At 43.3% G+C, this 21,177-nt stretch overlaps 1 protein-coding gene across 2 annotated transcripts in view; it reads left to right on the top strand.

The window, feature by feature from the left end:
* Positions 1-637: 637 nt before the first annotated feature.
* Positions 638-21,177, top strand: part of LOC311117374 (uncharacterized protein) — a 32,192-nt gene continuing 11,652 nt past the window's right edge. The window contains exons 1-3 of one of the 2 annotated variants that reach the window (XM_084157514.1): positions 638-707; positions 14,422-14,573; positions 19,387-20,220. In XM_084157514.1, coding sequence (XP_084013640.1) covers positions 14,452-14,573; positions 19,387-20,220 — 956 coding nt within the window. In that variant the 5' untranslated portion in view covers positions 638-707; positions 14,422-14,451. Of the gene's footprint in view, positions 708-870; positions 1,213-14,421; positions 14,574-19,386; positions 20,221-21,177 lie in introns of those variants that run through there. The other variant, XM_084157515.1, reaches the window with a different exon arrangement.

Genomic DNA, 21,177 nt, shown 5'->3' with positions numbered 1-21,177 from the left:
GATGAACAGGCTAAACAAGCACTTAGTAGTGGGGCTGTTGATGTTGAAGTTTCAATGAGCAAGGCAGAGGCAAAAAGTGATATATACAGTGATGGTGCAGAGATGGTAGGAGCAGTGGAATAGAGATAATAAGGGAAGGCATTTTATTTCAAGTACAGAGGAAAGTCAGGGAGGGGAGGATGGCAGGAAGGGACAGAAGAGAGGAGGCTATTTTTACAAGATTAAGAGTGGGACACAGCCAGTTGAATAAGACATTACATGTGATAGGAAAGCATCCAACAGGAAAGTGTGACCATGGAGCATGTATTGCTACAGTGTGGGCAGTATCAGAGGGAAAGAGAGAGGATGAGATCTAGTATGAGGGAGAAGGGGATACATGAAATTAGTTTAAAGAGTATATTGAGTAGAACGTCATTAGATATAGTATCAAATATTTTTTAAGAGCAACGGGGCTGGCAGGTAGGATTTAGTTTCTCCCTGTCTCTGGCCCACACTCCAGTACAGTAGGTGGCGGTAATGCACCATAACGTTGGATGCCAACCGCCGATAAACCCCACTGAAGAAGAAGTAGTTTGGACCGGTAGCTAGCTAACTGCTTGCAACATTTTCGAGTAGGAAGCAAAAGGGGGTTGGGCGCATGTTCATTGAAATTACTGGTAGAACAGTGCAGCAGGCTATTTCGCGCCCAAGAAACTGCGTCTCAACAGGTAAGAACATTCCATAGCAGGTTTTCAGGTAGTATATTTCACGGTAGTAGGCTACAATAGCTACTGTATGATTGGCATCATGATTTTAAATAATCCTATGCTCCTTTAAATCAAATGAGGTGGGCGCAATCCTTCAAGATTTGACAAATCCAGGAAGGAAATTAGACCTCGGTAGACACTGTCCTGCGTACTTGCGACTCGCTGGTGTGAGGCGACCTAATGGCTAACATTTGGTAGCTAGTGTACGGCAGTGGTGGATATCGTTTTTACATTACGATATCTCAGAAATATGTATTTATTTGCATAAAATTAAAGGTATACCTTTATTTTGTGCGTCCTTGTCTTTAGCAAGTCAGAGCATTCGGTGGTTTCTTCGTTGGTTGGCTAGCATAGCAAGCCAGCCAGCTTGCGAACTGTTGTTAGCTTTTTGTTGAAAACGTTGCTTAGCTAGTTTATTAACAAACTAGCTGGTAAGCTAGCTAGTTTTGTGTGAAACAAGTCTGAGGTAAGTGAAAATGATTTTTGCTTTACAGACCAGTAGTTTCACGTCTAATTGTCAATCAAGGAAGCTAACCAGCTAACTACCTAGTTACCCTCCCCATGCTCTACAGCCAATAGAATAACAAAATATTGTTGAGAGTTAGCCATCTACAGCATTGAGTGTAGCCCAGTTTACCAACTATAATAATTGACTAAGTTAACTAAATTGAAAAGGCAATTATTGCTAGCTGGCAAACCGGATTTTGAATAGTTAACTAGCAGATTTGTATAATTATTAACCTTGACTTCAGCAGCATCATGTTTGTGCACGCTGCAGGACGCACTGCACTGTACAGCCTGATGATCTGCATACAAACCCTCTGCTGCTAATTATAAATCGGTAGATTTATCTTAAGTCTACCTCTCTTCTCCGCGTCTACTCACATCCTAGAGGCCAGTGTTGGACCATAACTGGTTTGGTTAGAAGTTAGAGCAATAGGCAGGCATTAGGCGTAGTGCAAGTGGAAAATTACAATGTTTAAATACAACCTGTTTATTTTTATTTTTTTATTTAACCAGGTAAGCCAGTTGAGAACAAGTTCTCATTTACAACTGCGACCTGGCCAAGATAAAGCAAAGCAGTGCGATAAAAACAACAACACAGAGTTACATATGGGGTTAACAAAACATAAAGTCAAAAATACAACAGAAAATATATATACAGTGTGTGCAAATGTAGCAAGTTATGGAGGTAAGGCAATAAATAGGCTATAGTGCAAAATAATTACAATTAGTATTAACACTGGAATGATAGATGTGCAAGAGATGATGTGCAAATAGAGATACTGGGGTGCAAATGAGCAAAATAAATAACAATATAGGGATGAGGTAGATGGGCGGGCTAATTTCAGATGGGCTGTGTACAGGTGCAGTGATCGGTAAGGTGCTCTGACAACCGATGCTTAAAGTTAGTGAGGGAGATAAGTGTCTCCAGCTTCAGAGATGTTTGCAATTTGTTCCAGTCATTGGCAGCAGAGAACTGGAAGGAATGGCGGCCAAAGGAGGTGTTGGCTTTGGGGATGACCCGTGAGATATACCTGCTGGAGCGCATACTACGGGTGGGTGTTGCTATGGTGACCAATGAGCTAAGATAAGATGGGGATTTGCCTAGCAGTGATTTATAGATGGCCTGGAGCCAGTGGGTTTGGCGACGAATATGTAGTGAGGACCAGCCAACAAGAGCGTACAGGTCACAGTGGTGGGTAGTATATGGGGCTTTGGAGACTAAACGGATGGCACTGTGATAGACTACATCCAATTTGCTGAGTAGAGTGTTGGAGGCTATTTTGTAAATGACATCGCCGAAGTCAAGGATCGGTAGGATAGTCAGTTTTACGAGGGCTTGTTTGGCAGCATGAGTGAAGGAGGCTTTGTTGCAAAATAGGAAACCGATTCTAGATTTAACTTTGGATTGGAGATTCTTAATGTGAGTCTGGAAGGAGAGTTTACAGTCTAACCAGACACCTAGGTATTTGTAGTTGTCCACATACTCTAGGTCAGACCCGTCGAGAGTAGTGATTCTAGTCGGGTGGCCGGGTGCCAGCAGCGTTCGATTGAAGAGCATGCATTTAGTTTTACTAGTGTTTAAGAGCAGTTGGAGGCTACTGAAGGAGTGTTGTATGGCATTGAAGCTCGTTTGGAGGTTTGTTAACACAGTGTCCAATGAAGGGCCAGATGTATACAAAATGGTGTCGTCTGCGTAGAGGTGGATCTGAGAGTCACCAGCAGCAAGAGCGACATCATTGATATACACAGAGAAAAGAGTCGGCCCAAGAATTGAACCCTGTGGCACCCCCATAGAGACTGCCATAGGTCCAGACAACAGGCCCTCCGATTTGACACATTGAACTCTTATCTGAGAAGTAGTTGGTGAACCAGGCGAGGCAGTCATTTGAGAAAACAAGGCTATTTAGTCTGCCAATAAGAATGCGGTGGTTGACAGAGTCGAAAGCCTTGGCCAGGTCGATGAAGACGGCTGCACAGTACTGTCTATTATCGATCGCGGTTATAATATCGTTTAGGACCTTGAGCGTGGCTGAAGTGCACCCATGACCAGCTCGGAATCCGGATTGCATAGCGGAGAAGGTACGGTGGTATTCAAAATGGTCGGTGATCTGTTTGTTAACTTGGCTTTCAAAAACTTTCGAAAGGCAGGGCAGGATGGATATAGGTCTGTAACAGTTTGGATCTAGAGTGTCACCCCCTTTGAAGAGGGGGATGACCGCGGCAGCTTTCCAATCTCTGGGGATCTCAGACGTTACGAAAGAGAGGTTGAACAGGCTAGTAATAGGGGTTGCGACAATTTCGGCGGCTAGTTTTAGAAAGAAAGGGTCCAGATTGTCTAGCCCAGATGATTTGTATGGGTCCAGATTTTGCAGCTCTTTCAGAACATCAGCTGTCTGGATTTGTGTGAAGGAGAAGGGGGAGGGGGGGGGGGGGGGTAAGTTGCAGCGGAGGGTGCAGAGCTGGTGGCCGGGGTAGTGGTAGCCAGGTGGAAAGCATGGCCAGCTGTAGCAAAATGCTTGTTGAAATTCTCGATTATTGTAGATTTATCGGTGGTGATAGTGTTTCCTAGCCTCAGTGCAGTGGGCAGCTGGGAGGAAGTGCTCTTATTCTCCATGGACTTTACAGTGTTCCAAAACTTTTTGGAGTTAGTGCTACAGAATGCAAATTTCTGTTTGAAAAAGTTAGCCTTTGTTTTCCTAACTGCTTGTGTATATTGGTTCCTAACTTCCCTGAAAAGTTGCATATCGCGGGGGCTATTTGATGCTAATGCAGTACGCCACAGGATGTTTTTGTGCTGGTCAAGGGCAGTCAAGTCTGAGGAGAACCAGGGGCTATATTTGTTCTTAGTTCTGTATTTTTTGAATGGGGCATGTTTATTTAAGATCGAGAGGAAATTAGAACTGTGAGAGCAAGTCAATCCTATTTAGTCAGTTGATTTATTAAAAAAAAGCGCAACATATTTGTGGTTCCTTGGACAGGAAATATCACTTTATAACTGAACAGGTCATGGGACTGCCTACACTAGGCTACATTCCTGTGTCATAAAGGCGCTTCTCTGACGCGTGACCTACAGCGCCTATCGTTTGCTGGTTTGTACAAAGATGAATTGCTCAGCGGCGTCCGTATGCGTTATGCTAGTTAGTGTTCTTTTACAGTGCCTTCAGAAAGTATTCATGCCCCTTGGCTTAGTCCACTTTTTTTCTTTTTTTTGTTACAGACAAATTATTCAAGCTCTGTCAAGTTGATTTGTTGATCATTGCTAGACAGACATTTTTAAGTCTTGCCGTAGATTTCCAAGCCGATTTAAATCAAAACTGTAACTAGGCCACTCGGGAACATTCAATGTCTCCAGTGTAGAGTTGGCCTGGTGAATTAACCTCCCAGTGTCTGTTGGAAAGCAGACTGAACCAGGTTTTCATCTAGAATTTTGCCTGTGCTCATAGCTGTATTCCGTTTCTTTTCATCCCCAAAAAACTCCATAGTCCTTGCCGATGACAAGCATACTTATAACATAAAGCAGCCACCAACATGCTTGAAAATATGAAGAGTGATATGATGCAGCCACCAACATGCTTGTGTTGGAATTTGACCCAAACATAACTCTTTGTATTCAGGACAAAAAGTGTTTCTTTGCCACATCGTTTGCAGTATTACTTAAAGGTGCAATATGCAGAAATCGCTCCGCCGTTTCCTAGTTACTACATTTCTAATAGTAAAGTTTGTGACAAAACCAGCAGTCATTGTGTAGAGTATGATTGTAACATCTGAACTGTGAAAAATATTTTTCCATAACCAACAATATTGTTTTTCCAGCTGTTTGAAGCTGGTGTACAAACAGAAAGTAAAAGACGCAAAAACAAAACTTAGGCACAGGAAGCATAGAAATAGAGCGCATAGAACAGATCTACAGCTTCTTAGACTTGCATTTCTATGTGAATTTGGTTGGGTCGCCCAAAAAGTTAAATATTGTAGCTTTAAGTGCCTTGTTGCAAACAAGATGCATGTTTTGGAATATTTTTATTCTGTACTTTCTTTTCACTCGGTCATTTAGGTTAGTATTGTGGAGTAATTACAAGGTTGTTTATCCATCCTCAGTTTTATCATATCACAACCATTAAACTGCTTTAAAATCACCCTTGGCCTCATGGTGAAATCCCTGAGCAGTTTCCTTCCTCTCCGGCAACTGAGTTAGGCAGGACACCTGTATATTTGTAGTGGCTGGGTGTATTAATACACCATCCAAAGCCTGATTTAATAACTTCCCCATGTTAAAAGGGATATTCAGCATCAGCTTTTTTTATTTTGATACATCTACCAATCGGTGCCGTTCTTTGTGAGGCATTGAAAAACCTCTCTGGTCTTTGTGGTTGAATCTGTGCTTGAAATTCACTGCTCAACTGAGGGACCTTACAGATCATTGTATGTGTGGGGTATAGAGATGGAGTAGTTATTAAAAAATCACGTTAACCACTATTATTGAACATGGAATGAGTCTGTGCAACTTATTATGCGATTTGTTAAGCACACATTTAGGCTTGCCATAACAAAGGGGTTTGCATACTTATTGACTCAAGACATTTCAGCTTTACATGTTTTATTTCTTTAATTTTCTACAAAGAAATTCCACGTTCACATTATGGGATATTGTGTGTAGATCAGTGACACAAAATCTAAATTTACTAATTTTAAAATTCTGGCTATAACACAACAAAATGTGTAAAGTAAAGAGGTGTGAATGTGGTAAGTAAAGAGGTGTGAATGTGGTAAGTAAAGAGGTGTGAATGTGGAAAGTAAAGAGGTGTGAATGTGGAAAGTAAAGAGGTGTGAATGTGGAAAGTAAAGAGGTGTGAATGTGGAAAGTAAAGAGGTGTGAATGTGGAAAGTAAAGAGGTGTGAATGTGGAAAGGAAAGAGGTGTGAATGTGGAAAGGAAAGAGGTGTGAATGTGGAAAGGAAAGAGGTGTGAATGTGGAAAGGAAAGAGGTGTGAATGTGGAAAGGAAAGAGGTGTGAATGTGGAAAGGAAAGAGGTGTGAATGTGGAAAGGAAAGAGGTGTGAATGCTTTCTGAAGGGACTGCATGCAGGCTACCTTAAAGTTAACCCCTCAAAATATTTGAAATAATCTTGTTTTCTTAGCAATAAAATAGAAAACGCAGAGCACTTGACCCCTGACACTCTCTTGGCCCCATTTGGGCATAGTGTCCAATCTACTGTCAATATTTATCCATTGCCAAGTCTTTGGATACCAGTGCTAGTGTATGTATGTGTGTATATATATATATATATATATATTACACAGTGGGGGAAAAAAGTATTTAGTCAGCCACCAATTGTGCAAGTTCTCCCACTTAAAAAGATGAGAGGCCTGTAATTTTCATCATAGGTACACGTCAACTATGACAGACAAATTGAGAATTTTTTCCAGAAAATCACATTGTAGGATTTTTAATGAATTTATTTGCAAATTATGGTGGAAAATAAGTATTTGGTCACCTACAAACAAGCAAGATTTCTGGCTCTCACAGACCTGTAACTTCTTCTTTAAGAGGCTCCTCTGTCCTCCACTTGTTACCTGTATTAATGGCACCTGTTTGAACTTGTTATCAGTATAAAAGACACCTGTCCACAACCTCAAACAGTCACACTCCAAACTCCACTATGGCCAAGACCAAAGAGCTGTCAAAGGACACCAGAAACAAAATTGTAGACCTGCACCAGGCTGGGAAGACTGAATCTGCAATAGGTAAGCAGCTTGGTTTGAAGAAATCAACTGTGGGAGCAATTATTAGGAAATGGAAGACATACAAGACCACTGATAATCTCCCTCGACCTGGGGCTCCACGCAAGATCTCACCCCGTGGGGTCAAAATGATCACAAGAACGGTGAGCAAAAATCCCAGAACCACACGGGGGGAACTAGTGAATGACCTGCAGAGAGCTGGCACCAAAGTAACAAAGCCTACCATCAGTAACACACTACGCCGCCAGGGACTCAAATCCTGCAGTGCCAGACGTGTCCCCCTGCTTAAGCCAGTACATGTCCAGGCCCGTCTGAAGTTTGCTAGAGTGCATTTGGATGATCCAGAAGAGGATTGGGAGAATGTCATATGGTCAGATGAAACCAAAATAGAACTTTTTGGTAAAAACTCAACTCGTCGTGTTTGGAGGACAAAGAATGCTGAGTTGCATCCAAAGAACACCATACCTACTGTGAAGCATGGGGGTGGAAACATCATGCTTTGGGGCTGTTTTTCTGCAAAGGGACCAGGACGACTGATCCGTGTAAAGGAAAGAATGAATGGGGCCATGTATCGTGAGATTTTGAGTGAAAACCTCCTTCCATCAGCAAGGGCATTGAAGATGAAACGTGGCTGGGTCTTTCAGCATGACAATGATCCCAAACACACCGCCCGGGCAACGAAGGAGTGGCTTCGTAAGAAGCATTTCAAGGTCCTGGAGTGGCCTAGCCAGTCTCCAGATCTCAACCCCATAGAAAATCTTTGGAGGGAGTTGAAAGTCCGTGTTGCCCAGCGACAGCCCCAAAACATCACTGCTCTAGAGGAGATCTGCATGGAGGAATGGGCCAAAATACCAGCAACAGTGTGTGAAAACCTTGTGAAGACTTACAGAAAACGTTTGACCTGTGTCATTGCCAACAAAGGGTATATAACAAAGTATTGAGAAACTTTTGTTATTGACCAAATACTTATTTTCCACCATAATCTGCAAATAAAACAATTTTTTCTCTCATTTTGTCTGTCATAGTTGACATGTACGTATGATGAAAATTACAGGCCTCATCTTTTTAAGTGGGAGAACTTGCACAATTGGTGGCTGACTAAATACTTTTTTCCCCCACTGTGTCTATATATATATATACACACACACACACACAGTGAGGGGAAACAAGTATTTGATCCCCTGCTGTTTTTGTACGTTTGCCCACTGACAAAGACATGATCAGTCTATAATTTTAATGGTAGGTTTATTTGAACAGTGAGACAGAATAAAAACAAAAAAATCCAGAAAAACGCAGGTTAAAAATGTTATAAATTGATTTGCATTTTAATGAGGGAAATAAGTATTTGACCCCTCTGCAAAACATGACTTAGTACTTGGTGGCAAAACCCTTGTTGGCAATCACAGAGGTCAGACGTTTCTTGTAGTTGGCCACCAGGTTTGCACACATCTCAGGAGGGATTTTGTCCCACTCCTCTTTGCAGATCTTCTCCAAGTCATTAAAGTTTCGAAGCTGACGTTTGGCAACTCGAACCATCAGCCCCCTCCACAGATTTTCTATGGGATTAAGGTCTGGAGACTGGCTAGGCCACTCCAGGACCTTAATGTGCTTCTTCTTGAGCCACTCCTTTGTTGCCTTGGCCGTGTGTTTTGGGTCATTGTCATGCTGGAATACCCATCCACGACCCATTTTCAATGCCCTGGCTGAGGGAAGGAGGTTCTCAACCAAGATTTGACGGTACATGGCCCCGTCCGTCGTCCCTTTGATGCGGTGAAGTTGTCCTGTCCCCTTAGCAGAAAAACACCCCCAAAGCATAATGTTTCCACCTCCATGTTTGACGGTGGGGGTGGTGTTCTTGGGGTCATAGGCACCATTCCTCCAAACACGGCAAGTTGAGTTGATGCCAAAGAGCTCCATTTTGGTCTCATCTGACCACAACACTTTCACCCAGTTCTCCTCTGAATCATTCAATGTTCATTGTCAAACTTCAGACGGGCCTGTATATGTGCTTTCTTGAGCAGGGGGACCTTGCGGGTGCTGCAGGATTTCAGTCCTTCACGGCGTAGTGTGTTACCAATTATTTTCTTGGTGACTATGGTCCCAGCTGCCTTGATCATTGACAAGATCCTCCTGTGTAGTTCTGGGCTGATTCCTCACCGTTCTCATGATCATTGCAACTCCACGAGGTGAGATCTTGCATGGAGCCCCAGGCCGAGGGAGATTGACAGTTCTTTTGTGTTTCTTCCATTTGCGAATAATCGCACCAACTGTTGTCACCTTCTCACCAAGCTGCTTGGCGATGGTCTTGTAGCCCATTCCAGCCTTGTGTAGGTCTATAATCTTGTCCCTGACATCCTTGGAGAGCTCTTTGGACTTGGCCATGGTGTAGAGTTTGGAATCTGATTGATTGCTTCTGTGGACAGTGTCTTTTATACAGGTAACAAGCTGAGATTAGGAGCACTCCCTTTAAGAGTGTGCTCCTAATCTCACCTCGTTACCGGTATAAAAGACACCTGGGAGCCAGAAATCTTTCTGATTGAGAGGGGGTCAAATACTTATGTCCCTCATTAAAATGCAAATCAATTTATAACATTTTTGACATGCGTTTTTCTGAATTTTGTTGTTATTCTGTCTCACTGTTCAAATAAACCTTCCATTAAAATTATAGACAGATAATTTCTTTGTCAGTGGGCAAACGTACAAAATCAGCAGGGGATCAAATACTTTTTTCCCTCACTGTGTATATATATATATATATATATATATATATATATCTATATCTACCGTTCAAAAGTTTGGGGGCACTTAGAAATAACAATAAAAAAAAAATTCCATTATAATAACAACAAATTGATCAGAAATACAGCGTATACATTGGTAATGTTGTAAATGGCTATTGTAGCTGGAAACAGCTGATTTTAAAAAAATAAATAAAAAGGAATATCTACATAGGCGTACAGAGGCACATTATCAGCAACCATCAGTCCTGTGTTCCAATGGCACATTGTTTGCTAATCCAAGTTTATAATTTTAAAAGGCTAATTGATCATTCGAAAACCCTTTTGCAATTATGTTGGCACAGCTGAAAACTGTTGTGCTGATTTAAAGAAGCAATATCTGGAGCATCAGTAATTGTGGGTTTGATTACAGGATCAAAATGGCCAGAAACAAATAACTTTCTTCTGAAACTCGTCAGTCTATTCTTGTTCTGAGAAATGAAGGCTGTTCCATGCGAGAAATTGCCAAGAAACTGAAGATCTCGTACAACGCTGTGTACTACTCCCTTTACAGAACAGCGCAAACTGGCTCTAACCAGAATAGAAAGAGGAGTGGGAGGCCCCGGTGCACAACTGAGCAAGAGGACAAATACATTAGTGTCTAGTTTGAGAAACAGGCGCCTCACAGGTCCTCAACTGGCAGCTTCATTAAATAGTACCCGCAAAACACCAGTCTCAACGTTAACAGTGAAGAGGCGACTCCGTAATGCTGACCTTCTAGGCAGAGTTGCAAAGAAAAATGCATATCTCAGACTGGCCAATAAAAATAAAAGATTAAGATGGGCAAAAGAACACACACTGGACAGAGGAAGATTGGAAAAAAGTGTTATGGACAGACTAATCGAAGTTTGAGGTGTTTGGATCACAAAGAAGAACATTTGTGAGACGCAGACCAAATGAAAAGATGCTGGATGAGTGCTTGATGCCATCTGTCAAGCATGGGGGAGGCAATGTGATGGTCTGGGGGTGCTTTGGTGGTGGTAAAGTGGGAGATTTGTACAGGGTAAAAGGGATCTTGAAGAAGGAAGGCTATCACTCCATTTTTACAATGCCATGCCATACCCTGAGGACGGCGCTTGATTGGAGCCATTTTCCTCCTACAACAGGACAATGACCCAATGCACAGCTCCAAACTATGCAATAACTATTTAGGGAAGAAGCAGTCAGCTGGTATTCTGTCTATAATGGAGTGGCCAGCACATTCACCGGATCTCAACCCTATTGAGCTGTTGTGGGAGCAGCTTGACCGTATGGTACGTAAGAAGTGCCCATCAAGCCAATCCAACTTGTGGGAGGTGCTTCAGGAAGCATGGGGTGAAATCTCTTCAGATTACCTCAACAAATTGACAACTAGAATGCCAAAGGTCTGCAAGGCTGTAATTGCTGCAAATGGAGGATTATTTGACGAAAGCAAAGTTTGAAGGACACTTATTTCAATTAAAAATCATTATTTCTATTTCATGTATGTTTTCATGGAAAACAAGGACATTTCTAAGTGACTAGTGTTATTGGAAAAATAGATTTTGTATTTCTTCACTCAACCTTTTTGTTTTAAGTGGTCCTGAGTTTTAGGTGAGTTGGTTTAAAATTGAAGAAATACACATTTTTATATGAATAACAAATGTCCTCCTGACTCTACGATGGAGAAAGCCCCGTTTTCAACATTCCTCCTGTGCTATTCCTGAGAAGACCGCACTGTTAAATGATGGTACACTGTGTCCAATTTATATTGAAGCTCGTGTGAGGAGGATGGTGGCTGTTGTCTTTGACTTGTCCTAGATGAGTGATTGACGTGTGGCTGGAAGGTAGGAAGGAGTGACTTTACAAGAAAAATAAAAACAATAGAAATGTGGTGCCTGATAATCTGAAGAGGGCTGCTGTCTTTTCAGAAGAACGCTGTTTGGGATGGGTGCCAGATTTGTATCAGGCTTTTAAAATATATGTTCACATCCTTGAGGTTATGTCTGACCCCCCCCCCCCCCCCTGCCACCATCCCTCCTAGCTGCTGTGAAGGCAGCTGCCCTTTGGGTGAAATATTTTGATATTTTGTCTCTCTGAAGCAGAGCCAGATATTACCACCCATGGAGTTTCCACAGGCTGTGTATCTTGTCCTGAATGGTGCTATAGTCTCTCTTCTCTCCCCGCCCACACTACCACGCGTTACGGGTATGGCTGCAGAATAAAGGCAAGCCGTTGCTAAAAGCATTCCGGGCCATTCTCTCAACCCGTCTTGTTATAGCTTCTGACAGTGTGTAGCTTCTATTTTTAGCCTGGTTTTGACATTTTGCACAAGCACCGTGAAGGTCGTGGGGGGCTTTTGGGGATACTGGTGACAGCCAAGGGGTCAAGCAGGCGAGGGCGGTGGGTCTTGTTGACAGGGGACAAGTTGTTGTCCCAGACCTGAGGTCTCAACAGTTCTAGAAATAGCGTGTGTGCCAAATGGCACCCAATTCACTATATAGTGCACTACGTTTGATCAGGGCCCGTAGGACTCAGGTTGGGAATAGTGTGCCATTTGGGATACAGTCAGTCAGAGTGATGATGAGGTCTCCAGAGGACAAGCCAACAGAGCAGCAGGCCCCCTTTTGGCCCCTGGTTACTGATGGGCCCCCTTTTGGCCCCTAGTTACTGATGGGCCCCCTTTTGGTCCCTGGTTGCTGATAGGCTCCAAGAAATCTCTGGGGGCCACGATTGTGACTGTAGAGATGATTTTCTTCGTTGTGTTGGACATTTTGTAGTGATGTTATTTTCTTGGACAGTGTGTGAAATTGTGTAGTAATGTGTTTTTATTTCTTTAGCAAATAAACATTTTTATTGTAGATTTGTGCTCAGGCTAATTTGATGCTGATAACTTCCTTGTTCTAGGGCTCGTCTACTTCCTCGTTCTAGGGCTCGTCTACTTTTGTCAACCTGCATGAAGGTTGAGAACTATATGAAACACGTTTATTACCCTTGTGTATACTTTAATCACCCCGTCCCTCTTGTTGTTGGACAGGTAATTCTAGTTTTATATTTGTCTTTATTTCAAGGATGACCACTTCCTGGTTCTACCTCAGAGCCTTATATGGTGTCTGGTTCTACCTCAGAGTAGCCTGTGCAGCCGCTAGTGGGCTTTATTTTTTCCACTGTCGTCTATTTTATTTTTTATTTAACCAGGTATGCCAGTTGAGAACAAGTTCTCATTTACAACTGCGACCTGGCCAAGATAAAGCAAAGCAGTGCGATTTAAAAACAACGACAACAGAGTTACATATGGGGTAAAACAAAACATAAAGTCAAAAATACAACAGAAAATATATATACAGTGTGTGCAAATGTAGCAAGTTATGTGCAAAATAATTAATCTAGGCTTGATGTACACAGCCAGTAGTACACTCGTGTCCCCTGGCGACCGGTTTGTACATAAAACATTCTCCATTCAGGCTGCAAAAGCTTTGATTTCCTCCTTAACTAAATGTAATGGTCCTACATCTATACTGAACAAAAATATAAACGCAATATATAAAGTGTTGGTGGCGTTTTCCATTAGCAGAAATAAAAGTTCCCAGAAATGTTCCATATGCACAAAAAGCTTATTTCTCTCAAATTATTATGTGCACAAGTTTGTTTCCATCCCTGTTAGTGAACATTTCTCCTTTGCCAAGATAATCCATCCACCTGACAGGTGTGGCATGTCAAGAAGTTGATTAAACAGCATGATCATTACACAGGTGCACCTTGTGCTGTGGACAATAAAAGGCCACTCTAAAATGTGCAATTTTGTCACACAACACAATGCCACAGATGTCTCAAGTTTTGAGGGAGCATGCAATTGGCATGCTGACTGCAGTAATGTCCACGAGCTGTTGCCAGATAATTAAATGTTAATTTCTCTGCCATAAGCCGCCTCCAACACCGTTTTAGAGAATTTGGAGGTACGTCCAACCGCCCTCACAATCGCAGGCCACTAGTAACCACGCCAGCCCAGGACCTCCACATCCGGCTTCTGCACCTGTGGGAATGTCTGAGGGGGAGGGGGGGGGGGTGTTGAGAATTTCTGTCCGTAATAAAGCCCTTTTGTGCGGAAAAACTCAATCTGATTGGCTGGGCCTGGCTCCCAAGTGGCTGCCCCCCTGCCCAGTCATGTGAAATCCATAGATTAGGGCCTAATTAATTTATTTCCATTGACTGATTTCCTTCTATGAACTGTAACTCAGTAAAATAGTTTAAATTGTTGCATGTTGAGTTTATATTTTTATTCAGTATACATATCCTGGTTCTATGTCAGAGCCTTATGACAGAGTCAGATATTTCACCGGATGTATAAATGTGAAGCATCCGGTTGGTGTTTCCACACATACCAAATATGGAGGGAGGTGGATTTTGGCCGACATTCTGCTAATTTTCTCATCGATGAAACATTTGATCTCCATACAGTTCTCTGTTTGCAAAACTAGAATCTGAAACAGAGTTGACTGCGTTTTGTAGACTTTATCCTTTGCAAAAGTTTCAAAAAAATTGCTTGGTTTAGTTATAAAAAATATTTGCTTTTATGGTCTCTTGTTCTACTTAGTTTGGTCAACAAGCAGGTTGGCAACTGTTAGTTTTATGAAACACCCCAAGTGTATTGCCAGTAAATACCAACATCACTAATCCCTCTTGTTGTTGGGCAGGTGAACTTCTAGACAGGCCTGACAGTAGAGATGTCCAAAGCGCCAGATTGCCCCGCAAGGACCCGCTCCAGATCAAAGTCCCGGTCCAGATCTAGGTCTTGCACACGGTCTCGCTCCAGAAGCCGCTCCAGATCCAGGAAGCACCGATACAGGTGAACTTTATTACTACTTCCTTCCTCTACTATATGGAGCCTTGTCAGCAAGCCTAGCTTTCCATTGATTACTAGGACATGTACTTCCCATAAATGCCTACCATGGGAATGTGCCTGTTATTGAGACTTGTTTTAATGGTGCTACACGTAGGATTATTTTTGCATTGTAATTTCAGAATGTCCATAATATATCTGGTTCTAATAGTGCAATGATTAGTTTCACAGTATTAATTACCCACCAGTGATGTGATTTGGCTGTGATATTCGCCTATTGATTTCTCCCGCCTGAGCGGCATCTGTTGTCAAACTGGGAAAGCTGTTCTGACTTTGTGGCTGTGTTATCTAGTGGAAAGCTTAAGTGGCTATTTGCAACTCTGCCTAGGTCAGCATCCCGGAGTCGCCTCTTCACTGTTGAAGTTGAGACTGGTGTTTTGCAGGTACTATTTAATGAAGCTGCTAGTTGAGGACCTGTGAGGCGTCTGTTTCTCAAACTAGACACTAATGTATTTGTCCTCTTGCTCAGTTGTGCACCGGGGCCTCCCACTCCTCTTTCTATTCTGGTTAGAGCCAGTTTGCGCTGTTCTGTGAAGGGAGTAGTACACAGCGTTGTACGAGATCTTCAGTTTCTTGGCAATTTCTCGCATGGAATAGCCTTAATTTCTCAGAACAAGAATAGACTGACGAGTTTCAGAAGAAAGCTATTTGTTTCTGGCCATTTTGATCCTGTAATCGAACCCACAATTGCTGATGCTCCAGATACTCAACTAGTCTCAGGAAGGCCAGTTTTATTGCTTCTTTAATCAGCACAACAGTTTTCAGCTGTGCTAACATAATTGCAAAAGGGTTTTCTAATGCTCAATTAGCCTTTTTTAAATGATAAACTTGGATTAGCAGACACAACGTGCCATTGGAACACAGGACTGATGGTTGCTGATAATGGGCCTCTGTACGCCTATGTAGATATTCTATTAAAAAATCAGCCGTTTCCAGCTACAATAGCCATTTACAACATTAACAATGTCTACACTGTATTTCTGATCAATTTGCTGTTATTTTAATGGACAATTTTGTTTGCTTTTCTTTCGAAAACAATAAGTTCTAAGTGACCCCAAACTTTTGAACGGTAGTGTGTGATATATATACATACATACATACTTTCTTCCCCTCACTGTATGTATGTATGTATGTATTTGATCCCCTGCTGATTTTGTACGTTTGCCCACTGACAAAGACATTATCAGTCTATAATTTTAATGGTAGGTTTATTTGAACAGTGAGAGACAGAATAACAACAACAAAATCGAGAAAAATGCATGTCAAAAATATTATAAATTGATTTGCTTTTTAATGAGGGAAATAAGTATTTGACCCCTCTGCAAAACATGACCTAGTACTTGGTGGCAAAACCCTTGTTGGCAATCACAGAGGTCAGACGTTTCTTGTAGTTGGCCACCAGGTTTGCACACATCTCAGGAGGGATTTTGTCCCACTCCTCTTTGCATTAAGGTTTCGAGGCTGACGTTTGGCAACTCGAACCTTCAGCTCCCTCCACAGATTTTCTATGGGATTAAGGTCTGGAGACTGGCTAGGCCACTCCAGGACCTTAATGTGCTTCTTCTTGAGCCACTCCTTTGTTGCCTTGGCCGTGTGTTTTGGGTCATTGTCATGCTGGAATACCCATCCACGACCCATTTTCAATGCCCTGGCTGAGGGAAGGAGGTTCTCACCCAAGATTTGACGGTACATGGCCCCGTCCATCGTCCCTTTGATGCGGTGAAATTGTCCTGTCCCCTTAGCAGAAAAACACCCCCAAAGCATAATGTTTCCACCTCCATGTTTGACGGTGGGGATGGTGTTCTTGGGGTCATAGGCAGCATTCCTCCTCCAAACACGGCGAGTTGAGTTGATGCCAAAGAGCTCGATTTTGGTCTCATCTGACCACAACACTTTCACCCAGTTCTCCTCTGAATCATTCAGATGTTCATTGGCAAACTTCAGACGGGCCTGTATATGTGCTTTCTTGAGCAGGGGGACCTTGCGGGCGCTGCAGGATTTCAGTCCTTCACGGCGTAGTGTGTTACCAATTGTTTTCTTGGTGACTATGGTCCCAGCTGCCTTGAGATCATTGACTAGATCTGGTCTGATTCCTCACCGTTCTCATGATCATTGCAACTCCACGAGGTGAGATCTTGCATGGAGCCCCAGGCCGAGGGAAACTGACAGTCTTTTGTGTTTCTTCTATTTGCGAATAATCGCTTCAACTGTTGTCACCTTCTCACCAAGCTGCTTGGTGATGGTCTTGTAGCCCATTCCAGCCTTGTGTAGGTCTACAATCTTGTCCCTGACATCCTTGGAGAGCTCTTTGGTCTTGGCCATGGTGGAGAGTTTGGAATCTGATTGCTTCTGTGGACAGGTGTCTTTTCATACAGGTAACAAGCTGAGATTAGGAGCACTCCCTTTAAGAGTGTGCTCCTAATCTCACCTCGTTACCTGTATAAAAGACACCTGGGAGCCAGAAATCTTTCTGATTGAGAGGGGGTCAAATAATTATTTCCCTCATTAAAATGCAAATCAATTTATAACATTTTTGACATGCGTTTTTCTGGATTTTTTTGTTGTCATTCTGTCTCTCACTGTTCAAACCTACCATTAAAACTATAGACTGATCATGTCTTTGTCAGTGGGCAAACATACAAAATCAGCAGGGGATCAAAAACATCCGACATCAACTGTACATAACATGCAGTCATCGACCCATCAGTTTTATTAATTATTGAATCATCCTTTTGTTCCAAAGGAATACTTAAATCATTTTAATTTGAGTTCTTTCCCCTGGAGAGAAGGGCTGTCAGACAGCATTCAGCACTTTGTGCTCTGCGTTCGTCTGTAATGACTTTCATGAGGAATTATGGGCCAAGTGTTAGTTACATCTCAGCCTAGTTATATTTATATGACTGAGTTAAGTTTTTTTTATTTTTTATATTGATATTAAGTAGGCTATTGTTAAAGTTTGATTCCCCTCTGACGTACAGATGCTTGAAAACAGGACGCTCGGGACCTCTCTTTCTTTCAGTAAAATGGTCAGCAATGCATAAGACAAGTGACATACATAATCAATGACTTGTCCAAAAGGAAAGTAATGGCTGGAAGAGCTTGTCAGAAGAAAAGGAGGGGAGCCCTAGCCAGGCCAACCCCCCCCCTTCCCACTCCCTCCTCCTACAAGGATTAAAATGTAAAAATGCTTTCCCATTTTGGCCCAACGCGTATCGCCTCTTCCCACTGCTCCAGTCCCTCCACACACACACACACACTCTCCAGACAAAGGGAGTCCCCTTACTGTGAGTATGCTATGTAGAGCACAGCTCGGAACACCACCTCCAGACTATTCCAATGAAAAAGGGCAAGCGGTAAGTTATGGGGGATTTTTTATTAGAGGTTTGCGTGATGGATTTGGCTGTTTTGGAAGTTTTCCCCCCCTGCGGTACATGGGTAGAAACCAAAATCCTGTTTGCTTGCTGCCTGTGTTGGCGTTTTGGGTTTTATTGTAAGTCACCAATTTGCAATTGTCCTTCTAAAATGTGCCTGCTACTTTGCGTTTTCCTGGATTTGTAGGAGTAGTGTGTAAGGACGGTACCTTTCACTGTTAGTAGCAGCAATAGTAGTTGTGGTCCTCTGTAGCTCAGCTGGTAGAGCACGGCGCTTGTAACGCCAAGGTAGTGGGTTCGATCCCCGGGACCACCCATACACAAAAAAAATGTATGCACGCATGACTGTAAGTCGCTTTGGATAAAAGCGTCTGCTAAATGGCATATTTATTTATTTATTATTTATAGTACAACGCTATCGGTGTTTCTGCTACACATTATTTGTACATTATTTCCATGGATTTAGGGACAGATGATGTTAGAATAATCTCTGTGTGTAACAGGTAATAGTCTTCATGTCTAAAACCTAAAGTCCCCAGCATTTTAACCAAATACACTGGCTACGTCTTCATTTGTTGGTTGAGAATGACAGAGGGTAAGCAGGATAAACATGTTTTATTCCATATAATGCTAGATTTGGGGATTTCTCCTGCTCTGTCCATCATGTTACTCAAAGGGCACCTTGAAGTGAAGTTGTTTGAATGTTGAGTGTCTTCAGAGGACAAGGGCAGGAGGAGGATCCTGGTTGGGTTTTAATAGGCGCTAGTGTGTGGTTTAGGAGCTCCTCCAAGTGGACAGAATACTCTAATGCAGTCCTTGAGTCCCATCCGCTGGGACCACTGCCAGTTAACGTACACATCGGTTTGTTATTTAGCCTGACAGTCTTTTCTCTCTGAGTGAATTAGGGTTCTGTCTGAGTGAATTAGGGTTCTGTCTGAGTGAATTAGGGTTCTGTCTGAGTGAATTAGGGTTCTGTCTGAGTGAATTAGGGTTCTGTCTGAGTGAATTAGGGTTCTGTCTGAGTGAATTAGGGTTCTGTCTGAGTGAATTAGGGTTCTGTCTGAGTGAATTAGGGTTCTGTCTGAGTGAATTAGGGTTCTGTCTGAGTGAATTAGGGTTCTGTCTGAGTGAATTAGGGTTCTGTCTGAGTGAATTGTCTGGGGAATGAAAAAGGCACACCTGAGTTGGCGAGGTGCAGGCTGGCGGAACAAAAACATATCTTCTTTTACTCTCTGAGTGTATTCTCCTACTCAATCCAACTAAACCAGACTGGATTTTCTCAAGATGTACATATGTTTACTGTTTTCATAATGTTTAGGCGACCTTCTGAAAAGTGTACCAACATTGGACTTGTTACACAGTATCTTCAACAGACTTCTCTCTCCTAGTTCTAGGTCGCGTTCCCGCTCCAGATCTCACTCTCCGTCCCACGGCAGGAACTATCCCACCAGAGACTACCAGAACAACCGGGGTTACCAGAGGGGCTACAACCGTGGCTTCCGCAGACCCTTTTACTTCCGCGGTAGAACCCGGGGCTTCTACCCTCGCCATGGTTACCAGAGAGGAGGGAACAGCTACGGCTACAGAGCCAACAACTGGCAGGGGGGTGGCTACCGGGACGAGCCGCCCCACGACCAGGACCACCACGGTCCTCACAGCCCCAGGAGAGGGAGGTCTCGGTCCCGCACACCCCGGAAACGCTCCGACAGCCGCAACCACTCCCGGTCTCGATACTCCGACCGTTCATCCTCCAGGGGTTCCCGACAGTCCCGGCGGCGCCACAGCTCCTCTTCCCGCTCCTCGTCCCCGCGGCGTCGTCGCAGCAGCCCCAGCTCAGGGAAGCCTGGCTCTAAAGACGTACAGGCCAGGACTATGCCAGCAGAGGCCAAGGAGGAGAGGGGGGAGGTTGGGGAGCAGGCAGGAGGACCAGGGGGAGAGGGCAGCAGCCATGATAAGGCCTCTGCTGGGAAATGGCAGGGTCTGAGTGACTATAACACCAGCCCCAAACGCAGCAGTCCGGCTGTTGGTGCCAAACAGGGGAAGTCGGACCCCAAAGGGTCGTTGTGTAGAACCATGGGCAGCACTGGCAGTGTTACCTCTACCAAGAGCCCGCCAGGCTCCACCAAGGCCGGGCCGACCGCCTCCGCCAGCGGGTTTGGCTTCTTTGGCAAGGAGGATCCCACCAGGGCAGATAACACTGCTATTTCCTCTGCTTTCAAAAAGTATGTTCCCCTTCTTTCATCGTGTTTTTTATATTTCTTCCCAGTATGTGATTGTAATTACTTTAAGCTTGTTCAGTCTGTGCACAGCTACAAAGATCCTTGGTAGAATATATTTACAAAATGGATGCCATTGGCACTCTTCTCAATTTTAAATGCATACAACAAAATTGGAAAAGTCACTGGCTGTTGTCCTCTGCATTTTTTTATTCAACCCTTATTTTACCAGGTTAGTTGACTGAGAACACATTCTCATTTACAGCATCGACCTGGGGAATAGTTACAGGGTAGAGGATCGGGGATGAATGAGTCAATTGGAAACTGGGGATGATTAGGTGGCCATGATGGTATCAAATTGTATTTGCCACATGTGCCGAATACAACACGTGTAGACCTTACAGTGAAATGCTTACTGACAAGCCCTAAACCAACAATGCAGTTTTAATAAAAATAAAAATAATGAAAGAGCAGCAGTAAAATAACAGTAGGGAGGCTGTGTACAGAGTCAATGTGCGAGGGCACAGGTTAGTTGAGGTAATACGTACATGTTAAAGTGGCATGAGGGCCAGATTGGGAATTTAGCCAGGACACGGGGGTTAACACTCTTACAATAAGTGGCATGGGATCTTTAGTGACCACAGAGAGTCAGGACACCCGTTTTAACGTTCCATCTGAAAGACGGTACCCTACACAGGGTGATGTCCCCAATCACTGCGCTGGGGAAGCATTGGAATCTTCTTTTTTTGGGGGGGGGACCAGAGGAAAGAGTGCCTCCTACTTCCAGCAGCAATGGATTCTGTAACAGTAATAGATTTGAATCAACATTCTCCTTTGTATAACACATTGTAAAAGGTCCATTTGTATAACACATTGTAAAAGCTCCCTCACGACGCCAGGACAGCGGAGTCACTCACCACCTTCCGGAGACACTTGAAACCCCACCTCTTTAAGGAATACCTG

Source organism: Coregonus lavaretus, assembly GCF_964263955.1.
Source record: "Coregonus lavaretus genome assembly, chromosome: 3".
NCBI lineage: Eukaryota > Metazoa > Chordata > Actinopteri > Salmoniformes > Salmonidae > Coregonus > Coregonus lavaretus.
This window is presented reverse-complemented; position numbering and strand designations above follow the sequence as displayed.